The sequence below is a fragment of the Urocampus carinirostris genome, chromosome 2, assembly GCF_059441175.1.
Source record: "Urocampus carinirostris isolate Australia breed hairy pipefish chromosome 2, RoL_Ucar_1.0, whole genome shotgun sequence".
NCBI lineage: Eukaryota > Metazoa > Chordata > Actinopteri > Syngnathiformes > Syngnathidae > Urocampus > Urocampus carinirostris.
In genome coordinates, this window is record NC_142350.1 from 64,484,242 (window position 1) to 64,500,381 (window position 16,140).

The 16,140-nt window shown below is 41.1% G+C and overlaps 1 protein-coding gene across 4 annotated transcripts in view; it reads left to right on the top strand.

Annotated features, from left to right (window-relative positions):
- The window catches only part of znf385d (zinc finger protein 385D), a 166,155-nt gene that overhangs the window by 47,939 nt on the left and 102,076 nt on the right, over nt 1-16,140 (top strand). For all 4 annotated transcript variants that reach the window (XM_088327506.1, XM_088327507.1, XM_088327508.1 and 1 more), the window contains exon 2: nt 11,525-11,664. In XM_088327506.1, coding sequence (XP_088183632.1) covers nt 11,525-11,664 — 140 coding nt within the window. The remainder of the gene's footprint in view (nt 1-11,524; nt 11,665-16,140) is intronic.

Below are 16,140 nucleotides of genomic sequence, written 5' to 3' on the forward strand. Positions count from 1 at the left end.
CACTTGGAATTGAGTTTAATTCACTCAACTCATCACAGCAACATCAAGATCGTTCTAAAACATGATAACGGGAAAATATAAAGCCGCATAACTCACCTAAGTTCTCACGTTCAATAATGATACGCAATCATGGTCTTCTTACAACCGTGAGTGAAGTAAATCCAGGAGAGTCAAATATTTACAAATACAGACTAATGAAACATGTTTCTTTATGGCGTACTTTAGCAAGCTTGCTATATCTTTTTCGGCCAATTGCAGGGTTTGTTTTGGCCCTCTAGCCTATCCGAGGCTCCGAATAACTTTAGCGAATAGTGATCGATTCAAATGATAATTGACACATTGGTTAGCCAATGAAACGCCGGTATATAAATCCCAGCATACACCGCGAACGACTTCGCCTTCGGGGGAAAATCGAGTCGGCGGCTGTTGCGTAAGTTGCGAGACCTTGCGAATTTAATATTGATCCATATATAAGGCGCACTGTATTATAAGGCGCATGGTCAGCTTTTGAAAAAAATTAAGACTTTTAGGTGCGCCTTATAGTGCGGAAAATACGGTAATTAAGAAAAATAAATAGGATAAATAGGCAAAAATAATTACAAAGAAATGCTTGGAGACTGGCCCATGTTATAATAATAGTGCAAGTCATGCTTCATGTTTGAGACTCCTTAATCACAAGGAGTCTCAAAGGGCTGAGCTGACCACTGATTATTGCAAACTACAGACTACAGTGGAACCTCGGTTCTCGACCATAATCGGTTCCAGAACCCCGTTCGAAAACCGATTTGTTCAATCACCGAAATCATTTTTCCCATTAAAAATAATGTAAATTGTTTTAATCCGTTCCAACACCCTGAATGTTTACCATGAATGTTTAACATAAACATGAAGCTAACACAGGCTAATCGTACGTTCGCGTTATCGTAATCTTCCGTACGAAAGATTACGCTAACATGAACACGTAAAAATAAAAAAAAAGGATAAAAAAAATAATTATGAATAAGATTTCTTACCTTTGTGGTGGTCAGCAGAAGGCGCAGGTTGACGGTGAGGAGAGGGATGGATAGATGGATGGATAGATAGATAGATAGATAGATAGATAGATAGATAGATAGATAGATAGATGGATGGATGGATGGATGGATGGATAGATAGATACTGCTGCTACTTTTTTCCCTAACTTTCAACCCTGCGGCTTATTTAGTGATGCGGCCAATTTATTTAATTTTTCTAACGGCCGCCAGCGGCGCTCGATTGTTGCTACCATTAACTGCCCTGTCGAAGCTATATTATTATTATTAAAGCTTTGAAAACTCTCTCGGTGTACCGTCTTTCTTTGTAAATATGTGTAACCCATGTATAATATGTATTTGCAACTGTATATTTTCGTAATGTTTTTATTTGTATTTATTTTAGACACTTATTCTGATATGTTTTGCACGGGTGAATGAAAAAGGAGGGGCGGAACAAACGCGGGGTGCCGAGTTTAAGTGGGGACCGCTAAAGGTGAGGGACAGACAAGGAAAGAAGAGGGGGTAAAAAGTTGGTTAAAGAAAAAAGAGTTGCGTGAGTAAATGTGTTCATCTAAAATATTTTTCCCACCCTTACCTTTGGAAGTATACACTTTTTTCCTTGGATTACTTTCAACGGGACCCGGACTCTGCAGGTCTGCATCAAACCTTAAGTACCGGTATCATTTTCCGTTCATTTTGCCGGCTGTGATTTTGGGACTGAAGGACATTTAGTTTCAATCGCGGGACTTGAACTCTGGTTTGGGTTAATTTTGTGTTTGTGTTACATGTTTAAATGTGGGCGCGTGCGGCTTATATACAGGTGCGGCTTGTGTATGTACAAAATCGGTTTTCCTCTTAAAATGTGGCGGGTGCGGCTTATAATCAGGTGCACTCATGAAACCACGCTAGGCAACCACGACAGAAGACTCTAATGCCCTCTCGCTCCTTGTTCTTGCATCTTCTTCTTTTGGCACTGTATGCTTTTATGGACTCCGTCCCGTTCCTCGACCCGTAATGGATGCGACGTTCAGGGCCTTCGTCGAAGCCTTTCTGTTTTTCATTAGCGCTCTAATTCCCGGAGTCCTGGAACGCCTCTTTTATCTTCTCCGATCCTGGCACGTCATAGCAAATTTCGTGCTGTTTCTAATTAGCCGTTTATGAAAACTTGAACCGGCGTAACCGGCGCGGGGCAAATGTGCTGGCTCGTGACATTTGGATCATCTGATAGGACACAGGTGGTCATCCCAGGCCACCGACTTGCTGCTGTGTATTTATTTTCTTTTTTTTTGTTTCTTTCTTTTCTTGTGGTTTCCGTTCTTTCTTTATTCATCCCTCTCTCCCTTTCTTTATTTATCTTTCTCTCTTTCTCTCTTTCTCTCTTTCTCTCTTTCTCTCTTTCTCTCTTTCTCTCTTTCTCTCTTTCTCTCTTTCTCTCTTTCTCTCTTTCTCTCTCTATACCTTTCTTTCTTTCTTTCTTTCTTTCTTTCTTTCTTTCGTTCTTTCTTTCTTTCTTTCTTGCTTTCCTTCTTTCTTTCTTTCTTTCTTTCTTTCTTTATTGCTTTCTTGCTTTATTGCTTAATTGCTTTCTTTCTTGCTTTCTTTATTAAAATGTAATTTTGATTTTATTTTTCCCCATAAAAATTAAAATCACAGCTCATCTGATAGTCCACAAGTGGTCAGCCCAAGCCGCCGACTTGCTGCTGTTTATTTAGAGGTCGGTGGTTCGCGCCCCGGCTGAGTCATTCCTAAGACTTAAAAAGTGGTCGGCGGCGCCCTCTGTTGGCTGCGGCTGCATCGGCTCGCTACAACGGGTCAGGTGCAATCGACATTTCGTTCTGTGTACATTGTTACACAGAATGACAATACAAGGAAATTATTATTATTATTATTATTTTCTTTCTTTTTTTATGTGTTTCCCTTTCTTACTTTCTTTCTCTCTCTCTCTCTCTCTCTCTCTCTCTTTCTCTCTATCTCTCTCTCTCTCTCTTTCTCTCTCTCTCTCTTTCTCTCTCTCTTTCTCTTTCTCTCTTTCTTTCTCTCTCTCTTTCTCTCTCTCTCTCTCTCTCTCTCTCTCTCCCTTTCTTGATTTCTTTCTTTCTTTCTTTCTTTCTTTCTTGCTTGCTTGCTTGCTTTCTTGCTTTCTTTCTTGCTTTCTTTGTTGAAATGTAATTTTGGTTTGATTTCCCCCCCAAAACATTTAAATCTCAGCTCATCTGATAAAACACAGGTGGTCAGCGGACTTACTGCTGTCTTATCTATTTATCTTTCTTTTTTTAATCTTTCTTTCTTTCTTTCTTTCTCTTTCTTTCTTTCTTTCTTTCTTTCTTTCTTTCTTTCTTTACATCTTTTTTTCTCCCATTTCTCTTATTTTTTCTTTCTTTATTAAAATGTTTTCCCACCGAAACATTCAAATCCCAGCTCATCTGATCGGCCACAGCTGCTTTAAATCTATATATCTTTCTTTTTTTCTTTCTTAGTTCCTTTTTTGTTCCTTTCTTTCTCTCTTTCTTTTCTCTCTCTCTCCCTTTCTTTCTTTCTTTCTTTCCTACTCCTTTTTAAATATTTTTTCTGTCTTTACTAGAACGTAATTTTGATTAAATTTTTCCGCCCAAAAATTAAATCCCAGCTCATCTGATCAGACACAGGTGATCATCCCAAGTCGCCAACTTGCTGCTGTCTATTTATCTTTCTTTTTTTTATCTTTCTTTCTTCGATTCTTTCTTTGTTCTTTTTTTGAGTCTTTCTTTGATTGTTTGTCTGTTTCTTTTTTTCTTTCATACTCCCATTTTTCTTAGATTTTGTTTCTTTATTAAAATGTTTATTTTCCCACCTAAACATTCAAATCCTACCTTATCTGACAGGACACAGGTGGTCACCCGAGGCCGCCGACTCGCTGCTTTAAATCTATTTATCTTTCTGTCTTTGTTTCTTACTTTGTTCCTTTTTTGTTCCTTTCTTTCTCCCTTTGTTTCATTTTTTCTTTCGTTTTTCTTTCTTTCTTTCTTTCTTTCTTTCTTTTTTTTCTTCAATAAAAGTTTTTTTTTCTCACCTAAACATTTTAATTCGAGCTTTGAATGATGTCTGATAGGTACAATAAAAGCCATATTTACCTTCCAACAAATACATTAGGTTAATAAAATATGTTTGTTTTCCATGTAAAGACGGATGATCTAATAGGACACCGGTGGTCACCCGAGGCCGCCGACTCGCTGCTTTAAATCTATTTATCTTTCTGTCTTTGTTTCTTACTTTGCTCCTTTTTTGTTCCTTTCTTTCTCCCATTCATTTATTCTGTCTTTCTCTTTCTGTATTTCTTTCTTTCTCTTTTTATTTATTTTTCTTTTTCTTTATCTTTCTTTCTTTTTTTGTTTTTTTTTCTTCTTCAATAAAATGTTATTTTTCCCACCTAAGCATTTGAATTCTAGCTTTGAATGATGTCGGATCGGTAAAATAAAGGCCATATTTACTTTCCAACAAATACATTAGGTTAATAAAATACTTTTGTTGTCCATATAAAGATGGATGATCTAATAGGACACAGGTGGTCACCCGAGGCCGCCGACTCGCTGCTTTAGATCTATTTATCTTTCTGTCTTTGTTTCTTACTTTGTTCCTTTTTTGTTCCTTTCTTTCTCCCTTTCATTTATTCAGTCTTTCTCTTTCTGTATTTCTTTCTTTCTCTTTTTATTTATTTTTCTTTTTTTGGTTTTATTTTCTTCCGATCTAATAGGACACAGGTGGTCACCCGAGGCCGCCGACTCGCTGCTGTGTATTTATCTATCCTTTTTGGCATTTTGGTCTCCGGGCACAGATTCGATTTTGGAGTCGCCCGGAACGCAATTTATGGAAAACTGCAAGCGGGATCAAGAATGGGATTGAAGGGAAAATGGGATTTTGGATGTCGGTTTTCATGCTTTTGCATGATGTCATGGTTGTTTTGCGTGAAAGGTTGGAGACATTGTTGCTAGTCAAAACAGCAGCACCCAATTACTGCGTGGATATTAAATGGAAACTGTTTAGCTATTGTGTTTTTTTTAATCGATGTTTTGATATTTAAGTACTTAAAATAAACTGGTGCTAATAAAATAAACGAAAACAGTGTTTTTTTTATCATCTACTACAGTTATGATTTTTCTTTCTTTCGTTCTTTGGTCCTTTCTTTCTTTCTTTCCTGCTTTTTTACTTATTTCTTTCCTGCTTTTTTATTTCTTTCGTTCTTTGGTCCTTTCTTTCTTTCTTTCCTGCTTTTTTATTTCTTTCGTTCTTAGTGCCCTTCTTCTTTTCACTGTTTCTAATTCCTTTCCCTTTTTCCTTCTTTTTTGTTCTTTCTTTCATTATTTATTCTGTCTTTCTTTTTTTCTCAGTTGAGAAAAAAAAGGGTATTTTTCATTGTTTTCTAAACATTTGAATCTCCACAATGACTGTTGGTTAAAATATTGAACTTACTTAAGTTCCAACTAATAGATTAGGTTAATCAAATGTTATCTTTTATGTGAAGAGTGCAATAAGTCCTAAATGTTAAAAACACACAAATAAATTAATTCCAGTTTGACTATTTTGCAATCCCGGGAATAGTTATTTCCCTTTATCTTTAGTGCAAATACTAAATATTCAACTAAATAAGCATGCAGTTTAATACAGTAAATTGTAGAGAAAGAAAGAAAAAAGTAGGTTGACCAAAAAAAGTTGTTATTGTCATGGTTGCCCATTGCCCTGCCCGTGTATACAGTTTCCGGTATCGATCCCGCTTGTATCGTCCTGTCCGGTAACTTGCTCCAGTATCGGGTATCGATCCCGTCCGTCTCGTCCTGTCCGATATCTTGCTCCAGTATCCGGTATCGATCCTGTCTGTCTCGTCCTGTCTGGTATCTTGCTCCAGTATCCGGTATCAAACCTGCCTCTCTCGTCCTGTCCGGTATCTTGCTCCAGTATCCTGTATCAGTCCCGCCTGTCTCGTCCTGTCCGGTATCTTGCTCCAGTATCTGGTATCGATCCCGTCCGTCCTGTCAAGTATCTTGCTCCAGTATCTGGTATCGATCCCGTCCGTCCTGTCCGGTATCTTGCTCCAGTATCCGGTATCGATCCCATCTGTCTCGTCCTGTCCGGTTTCTTGCTCCAGTATCCGGTATCGATCCCGTCTGTCTCATCCTGTCTGGTATCTTGCTCCAGTATCCGGTATCGATCCCGTCCGTCCTGTCCGGTATCTTGCTCCAGTATCTGATATCGATCCCGTCCGTCTCGTCCTGTCCGGTATCTTGCTCCAGTATCCGGTATCGATCCCGTCTGTTTTGTCCTGTCCGGTATTTTGCTCCAGTATCTGGTATCCATCCCGTCCGTCTCGTCCTGTCCGATACCTTGCTCCAGTATCCGATATCGATCCCGCCTGTCTCGTCCTGTCCGGTATCTTGCTCCAGTATCTGGTATCGATCCCGTCCGTCCTGTCCGGTATCTTGCTCCAGTATCTGGTATCGATCCCGTCCGTCCTGTCCGGTATCTTGCTCCAGTATCCGGTATCGATCCCACCTGTCTCGTCCTGTCCGGTATCTTGCTCCAGTATCCGGTATCGATCCCGCCTGTCTCGTCCTCTCCGGTATCTTGCTCCAGTATCCGGTATCGATCCTGTCTGTACCGTCCTGTCCGTTATCTTGCTCCAGTCTCCAGTATCTGGTAACGATCTCTTCTGCCCAGTGATAGCCGAATCACTGGCGTTTGTGTTCCCGCGCATGACTGCCCCGTTCCCGTAAAATAAAGCTTGTGTGAAAATGTTACGCGTCTGGGTCCACCGTCTGTTCGGGGCTTTGACAGTTAAAACGTACAATATAAAGTTAAAAATATTTTTTAAAAATGCAAAACAAACTTTTTTTATTAATTTCAGGACGCATGTGTTTCCAATTTTATAAATATCCAATATTTTTCTTTGTTTTGGAGGTTAATTTGTATTTATTGTTTAAAGTATTGTTTATCTTTCTGTCTTTGTTTCTTACTTTGTTCCTTTTTTGTTCCTTTCTTTCTCTCTTTATTTTCTCTCCCTCTCCCTTTCTTTCTTTCTTTCTTTCTTTCTTTCCTACCCTTTTTTAATATTTTTTCTGTCTTTATTAAAACGTAATAAAGAAGGTTAAGGTTTATGTAAATATGTTTAAGGCTTGTATAAGTAACCTGTATTGTTTTGTACTGGAAAAGTAAACATCGAATAAAATAGTATGCTCTATAAAGTTGAATAAAGTTGAGTTTACCTTTTGGAAGATCTGCTTCAAGAGGTCCTCTTCCGTGGTAAAAAATCGGCCGAAAAAAAGCGTTCCGACCTTTTTCTCAACCGCATTGGGCTTTCTTATTCCACTTTCATTGCAAAAGAAAAACCTCGCCTATTCTTTACACTTTACACCAACCATTTTGAATGGATGTACGAGATATTTAACCATAAAAAGTTGGAGATACAGTATAGAATGTTTACACACAAACTAGAGGAAGCCAGATTTCTTCTTCGGGGTGGACGCTGGGTGAGCTCTCATGGCGCCACATGCTGGTAGCTGCGGAAAGAAGCACGAAAGTAATGTCCCGTAGTCGGAAAAAGGGGCGCACAATACAAATTCTAATTTACTGAGACTTAGTCAGGACCGGCCAGGGTTTTGCGAGGTACCAGCCCTAGGTTCTGTTTTCCTAGGAGGGGCGGACCCCCTGTGGTGGAGTTGTCATGGCAACCTTTGCTGCGCAGACACAAGCTAACGCCGCCCCTCCCCAACCACACATTCCTCCAGTTTCAGTCAGATAAGATATCTGACATTGTTTGATCATTTTGTGACATTGCAAAACCGAATTCTCACCAAACGTTGAATACTCTACAAAACACTAACACACTGCTGCACATCTACTTTTACGTTATAGTGTAATGATCTGCATTTATATAGCGCTTTTCAAGTCAATGACTTCCCAAAGCGCTTTACAATGTGCTCCACAATTCCCAATAGCGGCCTTGTATTGCAGCCATGTAAGGCGCTCACCTGCTTATTGGGGGTATTAGGGGTTCAGTGTCTTACCCAAGGACACTTTGACATGTAACACGTACAAGCCGGGATTCGAACCGGGATCCCTTGATCCCAAGACGAGCGCTCTACCTCCTGAGCTACTATTATCCTCACAATTATCTCCCACGTTTACTACATACTTATTTTAACTTACGGAAACTGCGGGTCAGATGATCTGTTCACATGCTTTCGAGTAGATCCATTATCTATCATTGACCTATAAATCACATAACAGCCCTGAGGAAAATGATTTTTATGACTTTTGTACTCAACGGCTGCGAATGAGCTCACTGCAACAATATTCTGGTTCCTCTTCCAGATTTAGCTTTCCACGCTGTCCCTTTAAAATCCTTTTGAAGTTTATAGACAGGTGTCCATTCCTCAAGGATTAAATTGACCTGGGTGTTTAGAAAAAATGTTACAGGCTTGTTGAGGGTATTAACAACAACACATGTTAAGCCCACGATGAAAGACTTGAAAATGCCATTACTTTCGACTCCTAATCCGGTCGTCACCTTGAACGACCTTCACGGTTGCACGGACAACCTCTCGAGGACATCGGTGACGGATCGCGGTCCCGCGTCACCGTTTTTGTTTCTGTTTTCGATATTTCACGACGAGCTGCTGGCCTCCCGGATGGGAAGTAGTTCATCTTTAATTCTATGCGAGTTTTTTTTTGTGTTGGAGTGTTTAAGTATAAGATTCATCTCTGGGGGTTGGGGGGGTGTAGTGTCTGAGTTTGGATGTTGAGTGCTTTCTCTTTGCCAGATTTTCATTCCAAGCAGATGTTTGGCCTGTCAGGACGCGAATCATGGGAATAAACACCTTTACGTCATTCCAAACGAGGTTTTCGAGTGGGACTTTGTTGTTTTCCGTGTTTCGTTTCTTTTCTAGTCTATTTTTTTCTGGCTAAATGGGACCGAAGGGCTAAAAATAGACCGTTTAGCGTTCGCCCTTCATGCTGGACAGCAGCGTGACAGTCTGGTGAAGATTTAGGAGCATTAATAAAGCCATAGAACTAATGGACATGCTGGACTGAGACATGGAAGATTTTTTTTTTTTTTTGGCTTAATAAAATTACCGCGGTCGCCAAAGGGACATTTTTGTGCCGTCATGTAACGAAATGAAATCATGGGAAGCCTAAACTGGGATTTTTAATCGTTTTGGGTCTGGTAAAAACAGTTAAAGGGACACTGTGTACTTTGACCTCAATATCTCAACCGGTGGTTGCAAAATAATGCTTAGAAGAAGAAAAAAAAACGGATGGTTAATTACACTCCTTAACATTAGGTGGCGATAATGCACTGCTCGATCTCTTCTACCTATTCAGTAAATTGCATTGGGTGGGCCCACAACTCATTTTATTGTGTTTTTGGGTTTTATTTCCTTTTTCTGTCATGATTACTGATGTGATCCACCTGTGCCTGTCTCTCTGTAAACCCAGTCCTGTCACTTTTCGGTCGTCAGTCCGTCTGTGAACCTCTGTTGATACAAGGCAAGCGTTTTTGACCCTGACTCCCGCCTGTCCCGATTTTGCTCCCGTTTTTCCACCTGTCCATCCCTGATCTCCCTGTCTGTCTCCGGCTACGACCTGACTTTTGGATCCCGACCACGTCTGCTCTCTCGGATTACGACCCGTTTCTGACCCAGACCACGTATTTGTTCTCCCGTCCCGGCTTCATCAGATAGCCCTCAGTGGCTGGCACCAAATGAGCGGGCACAAACCTTTAATCATGAGACGTAAAGCCTGTCTTTTGTAACGAAAGTTAAACAAGACTGTATAAACCGAGAAAAATAACAAAGACGTGTGGATAGTAAAAAAAAGTCAGAGAGTAAGAAGCTTGACCTGACCCAAACGCAATGATTGATATTTTAGGTCCGACCCGCTGATCTCGACCACGTCTATTCTCCTGTCCCGTATAACGACCCGTTTCTGACCCAGACCACGTTTTTGTTCTCCCGTCCCGGCTTCATCAGATAGCCCTCAGTGGCTGGCACCAAATGAGCGGGCACAAACCTTTAATCATGAGACGTAAAGCCTGTCTTTTGTAACGAAAGTTAAACAAGACTGTATAAACCGAGAAAAATAACAAAGACCTGTGGATAGTAAAAAAAAAGTCAGAAAGAAAGAAGCTTGAGCTGACCCAAACGCAATGGTTGATATTTTAGGTCCGACCCGCTGATCTCGACCACGTCTATTCTCCTGTCCCGTATAACGACCCGTTTCTGACCCAGACCACGTTTTTGTTCTCCCGTCCCGGCTTCATCAGATAGCCCTCAGTGGCTGGCACCAAATGAGCGGGCACAAATCTTTAATCATGAGACGTAAAGCCTGTCTTTTGTAACGAAAGTTAAACAAGACTGTATAAACCGAGAAAAATAACAAAGACGTGTGGATAGTAAAAAAAAAGTCAGAGAGTAAGAAGCTTGACCTGACCCAAACGCAATGATTGATATTTTAGGTCCGACCCGCTGATCTCGACCACGTCTATTCTCCTGTCCCGTATAACGACCCGTTTCTGACCCAGACCACGTTTTTGTTCTCCCGTCCCGGCTTCATCAGATAGCCCTCAGTGGCTGGCACCAAATGAGCGGGCACAAATCTTTAATCATGAGACGTAAAGCCTATCTTTTGTAACGAAAGTTAAACAAGACTGCATAAATCGAGAAAAATAACAAAGACGTGTGGATAGTAAAAAAAAAGTCAGAGAGAAAGAAGCTTGACCTGACCCAAACGCAATGATTGATGTTTTAGGTCCGACTGGCTGATCTCGACCACGTCTATTCTCCTGTCCCGTATAACGACCCGTTTCTGACCCAGACCACGTTTTTGTTCTCCCGTCCCGGCTTCATCAGATAGCCCTCAGTGGCTGGCACCAAATGAGCAGGCACAAACCTTTAATCATGAGACGTAAAGCCTGTCTTTTGTAACGAAAGTTAAACAAGACTGTATTAACTGAGACAAAATAAGAACAAAGACGTGTGGATAGTAAAAAAAAAGGCAGAGAGAAAGAAGCTTGACCTGACCCAAACGCAATGATTGATGTTTTAGGTCCGACCGGTTGATCTCGACCACGTCTATTCTCCTGTCCCGTATAACGATCCGTTTTTAATCTCGCCTACGTCTACTCTCCTCTCCCGGCTTTCGACTTGTTTCCGATCCCGACCACGTTTTTAATCTTCTATCCCTGCTACTGACCCATTTTTTTTCCGTTCCCGACACCGCCATCGCTCGCCACGGAAGTCCCACTTCTGCGTTCAGTGCGACCTGCTTCCCGCGTCCAGCAATCCCCGGATCATGGGCGCAACCCCCTCCCTTTCTTCTTGTGAGAAACATTACGGGAGTGGGTCCTGCTTCCGTTCTTGTCTTGACAAATAGGAGGGTTTATGGAACAGATTAACCCCGAAAATTGAGGGAATACTAGAGTAGTTGTCATTTGTGTTTTCTGTAAGCAAATGTGTTTATTCTGTGTTTTTCTCCCCCCGCAGGTAACACATGTCACAATGGCCTGGTGCCCCCCGTGGCCAGGTCCGCTTTCCCGTCTGTTCACGGCGCGTTGGCTGTCAAGCACTTTCTCCCCTTCCCCTTGGACAACAACGCTGTCAACCTCTTCCCAGGATTCAACACTGTGAGTGTCAACATTTTGTTTTTCCATTTGAGCCTTTTCTGAGCGTGGCTATAAAAGCGATGGAACGGCCTGGGAAGTCAGTGGATGAACTGTGTGTATAATCGTTATACCCCCCAAGGTGGTGTTTGTCATATTTTGGGAGACTCTAAAAACTAATTTCGGGCTTCAGTCTCTCCATCCATGCTCAGAATCTCTTGGCTTACCACTGAAATGCTCCGCAATACAAGAAAATGATTTACAGTGGAACCTGGGTTCTCGACCATAATCCGTTCCAGAACCCTGTTCGAAAACCGATTTGTTCGATCACCGAAATCATTTTTCCCATTCAAAATAGTGTAAATCGTTTTAATCCGTTCCAACACCCTGAATGTTTACCTTGAATGTTTAACGTAAACATAAAGCTAACCCAGGCTAATCGTACGTTCGCGTTATCTTATTGAAAGATTACGCTAACAAAATAAAAAAATCAAGTCGTTATAAGTCATTTAGCACCCGGGTCTCCACAACAAGTAGTGAGCGGTTCATTGGAAAGGGGGCTCCGTTCCAACACCCTCAATGTTGTGCTCTGTTCCAACACCCTGAATGTTAACCTGAATGTTCAACGTAAACATAACGCTAACCCAGGCTAATCGTACGTTCGCGTTATCGTAATCTTCCGTACGAAAGATTACGCTAACATGAACGTTTAAAAATAAAAAAAAAAGGATAAAGAAAAGAATTATGAAAAGGATTTCTTACCTTTGTGGTGGTCAGCAGAAGGCGCAGGTGGACGGTGGGGTATTCCCTAGCAAGATCAGACACTCCACCTCCTTCATATTTTGCTATTATTTTTTTCTTGAATGCAATAGTTGTACGGACTACTTTTCTTTTTTCACCTGTAGCAACTTTGCTGCTTGCACTGACTTTCTTCGGAGGCATAATAAGGGGCTAAAACACTCGTACGCCACTCAGCATTACCGGCGTTCGAACTCCGATTTTTTGACCGAACAGCGAGGCAAAAATTTCTCAAAATTTTTGGTCGGACTCCGATTTGTTCGAACTGAGAGGCGTTCGAAAACCGAGGTTCCACTGTATTTGGAAGACGTTTTGAAAGCATGTATGATCAGTGTTGGGAATGATGGCGTTATGAGTGATTCTAAATCATTAGTATTTCCGCCGTTTCTGTTTCTGATGGTATTTGTCATTCCCGTATGTTCGAGAATAGCGCCAGTGGGAGCTAAAATATATGTGTTTCAATCATTGTTATTCTGGTTTGGTCCATCGGATGGCGCCAGTTAATTTGGTGGTGTATAAAGGTAGCAATGCTTGTTTGAATGTCTTTTCGGAGCAACAAACTAACTGATGCAAGGTTCAATAAGATTCTTCTCCTTAGATACAATCACTGGTTTAAGTACCGTATTTTCCGCACTATAAGGCGCACCGGGTTATAGGGCGCACACCGAAAAAATAGTTTTTGGTCCTATATTTGACATACATAAGACGCACCCGATTATAAGGCGCTACAATGGGAACCTCGACAAAACAGTCAGATAGTTCAGTCCAACTTATTACCCCTTAACATTCCCAAAGCTTTCAAAGACGCAAATACGTGTCGAGAACACGTGCGGATGCGGTGTCCGTACGATGTCACTCAAATGCATCGTTCCAAATATCATTCGGAAGGTTAAAGTCTTGGGATTCAAGAAATGCCAACCATTCCTTAGTTTCTATTTTCTTTTTCGCTCGCAACTTTACTGTGCATATGACAACAAACACTTGGAATTGAGTTTAATTTAAAAATAGACACTCCATTCCATCCATTATCTGCACCGCTTATCACAGAAACATCGAGTTCAGTCTGAAACAAGATACAGGGAAAATATATAGCCGGAGTAGCTCACCGAAGTCGTTGTGTTCAATAATAATGTGCAGCCATGGTCCTCTTATATCCGTGAGTGTAGTAAATCCAGGAGAATTAAATATTTACAAATACAGAATAGTAAAAAATGCTTTCTCTATGCCGTCAACCACGTGCTATTCACATTCATCTTTTTCGGGCAATTGTAGGCTTTGTTTTGCCGCTTAAGCCTATGCCAGCCAGTAAATGATAAAAAGGATCCGCCCCTTGACCTCCGAATAACTTTAGCCAATTGTGATCGATTCAACTGATGATTGACACATCTTTTTCGGCCAATTGCAGGCTTTGTTTTGCTGCTTAAGCCTATGCCAGCCTGTAAATGATAAAAAGGATCCGCCCCTTGACCTCCGAATAACTTTAACCAATAGTGATCGATTCAAATGATGATCTACACATTGGTTAGCCAATGAAACGCCGGTAAATAAATCCCAGCATACACCGGGGACTACTTGGCGTTCGGGGGAAAATCTAGTCGGCGGCGGCAAGTTAGTTGGAAGACTTTGCGACTTAATATTGATCCATAAATAAGGCGCACTGTATTATAAGGCGCATGGTCAGCTTTTGAAAAAAATAAAGGCTTTTAGGTGCGCCTTATAGTGCGGAAAATACGGTAGGTTAGTCTGGTTGTCCAGATCCATGCCGTAATGAGAACACAATGGGTTGAACCCACTTAGTTGTGTATTTTAATGTTGAACTGTTTACTTTGGTTGTGAGAAAAGATATTTGAAGTACAGTAGCGTATGTCTACTTGACCAGTTGTCTGACTTGAGCCCGTGATTTATGCTACACAGTGTCACTCACTTTATATTGTTTTACTACCGCCTTTGTTGTTGAGAAAATATATTAACTGCAGTTGCCAATGTCTACTTGACCTGTTGTCTCAGCTTATTAGAGTTGGATTTGATTTAATAAAACTTTCATTCAATTGTTCACTGCTGATTGTTGCACATGCAAGTAGGTGCATTTTATGCACACAAATAATTTCTTCTTTTCATATCTTTCTTGAGGCAGGCCTTCTCTTACTTTCACCATTTTAGTGCTACAATGACAAATGAGAAAAACAAAACTGAGGCACTCCCTTCAGCCCCCATTCCTCAAACCTAATGTGTTTTGCCCCAAACAGCTCTAATAAAGATAGAAGCTAATTCGTGCAGAAGGGAAAAAAAGCATAAGTGCTCTTTGAACTCATTGGGGGATTGTTAACATATCCTTAATGGGACAGTCTTTAATTTCTAGTGCCTCCTAGTGGTATAAAACTGTCATTCAATAAAAAAAGTTGCTTTTAAATGCAGGCAAAAATACATGAACTATCTTACCCAGGTAGAGAAATTGCTATTTCCCTACTAGAGGTCACTGCTTTGTCTGCCTGGCATCTTGCTGCTCCGCTGTGCTCCGTGGCACTGTTTTTCCATTCGCAAACAGTGCCATCTAGTGGTTAGATATAATCAACTGGGGCTTTAATGGAAAAATATTTGACTTTCAATTTGTTAAGGACACCTCCCTGATGTACCGATGGATTTTAACTGTTTGAATCTACATTAAATAGTTGCAAAATCCAACCCTAACATTTGAATACAAAATGTTTGTTAAGCACTTTTACTGCATTCGAGTCTGACGGCAACTTTGACTCTTGTGGTTTTAAACCGAGCGTGACGGGGAATCCACTTTTTCAACTTCGAAATCTGAGCTGTTAAGTAGGCTTGGAAAAGGAAAAAACACAAAATCACTGACGGCTTTAATCTGTCTTCGCCCGACAATAGAGACAGAAAGAGGGAGATGCGAAGAGCAAACTGCAGTTCAAAATGAGGAATGTATTTTACTCTTTATCCATATTTTGAAATATAACATCATGTAAGAGGACGTTTTTTTGTGCAGAATACATTAAATAGAACGAAAATTGTTTTATTTTTGTCCACATTTCCCATGAAGGCTAAAGGGAATTGCATCGTTCCCAGCAGCCCTGAATGCAGCATGCATCACTGTTGATATTTATTAAAAAATATTATTTGAGGATGTATTTCAGGTGAATTGGCCGGTCCAAATTGTCCCTAGGTGTGAATGAGCGAGTGAGTTGTCTGTCCCCGTGTGCCCTGCGATTGGCTGGCAACCAGTTCAGGGTGTCCCCTGCCCACTGCCCGATGTTTGCTGGGATGGGCTCCAGCACCACCGCGACCCTACTGAGGATAAGCGGTGTAGCTAATGAGATGAGATGAGACATTACAAAAGATGGGTTAACTCCTCGGTGGGACGTCAGACTGTTGAGGAACAAATGTCATGCCACATATCATTGGAAAGCCTAGATGTTTCCATTTTTTTTTTTTTGCAGTGTGTGAAAAACTTGTAATTGTTTAACATAAGAACAATGCTAAATGTAGGTCAGAACTCGGTATTGCCTAGCAAGACATCCTGCACACTTGCATGCTGAAATTGTTGCTGTTTTCTTTGTCTCTGTCGGGAATTTGATTCGGAGTCCTCGATGCGGGCCGGCTGGCAGACAAATGAGCTGAGAGACAATGCGGAACTCTTCATCCTCTCTCATCCGCCTTCCCCGTGGGCTTCACGCCATTTCCTTCCACACT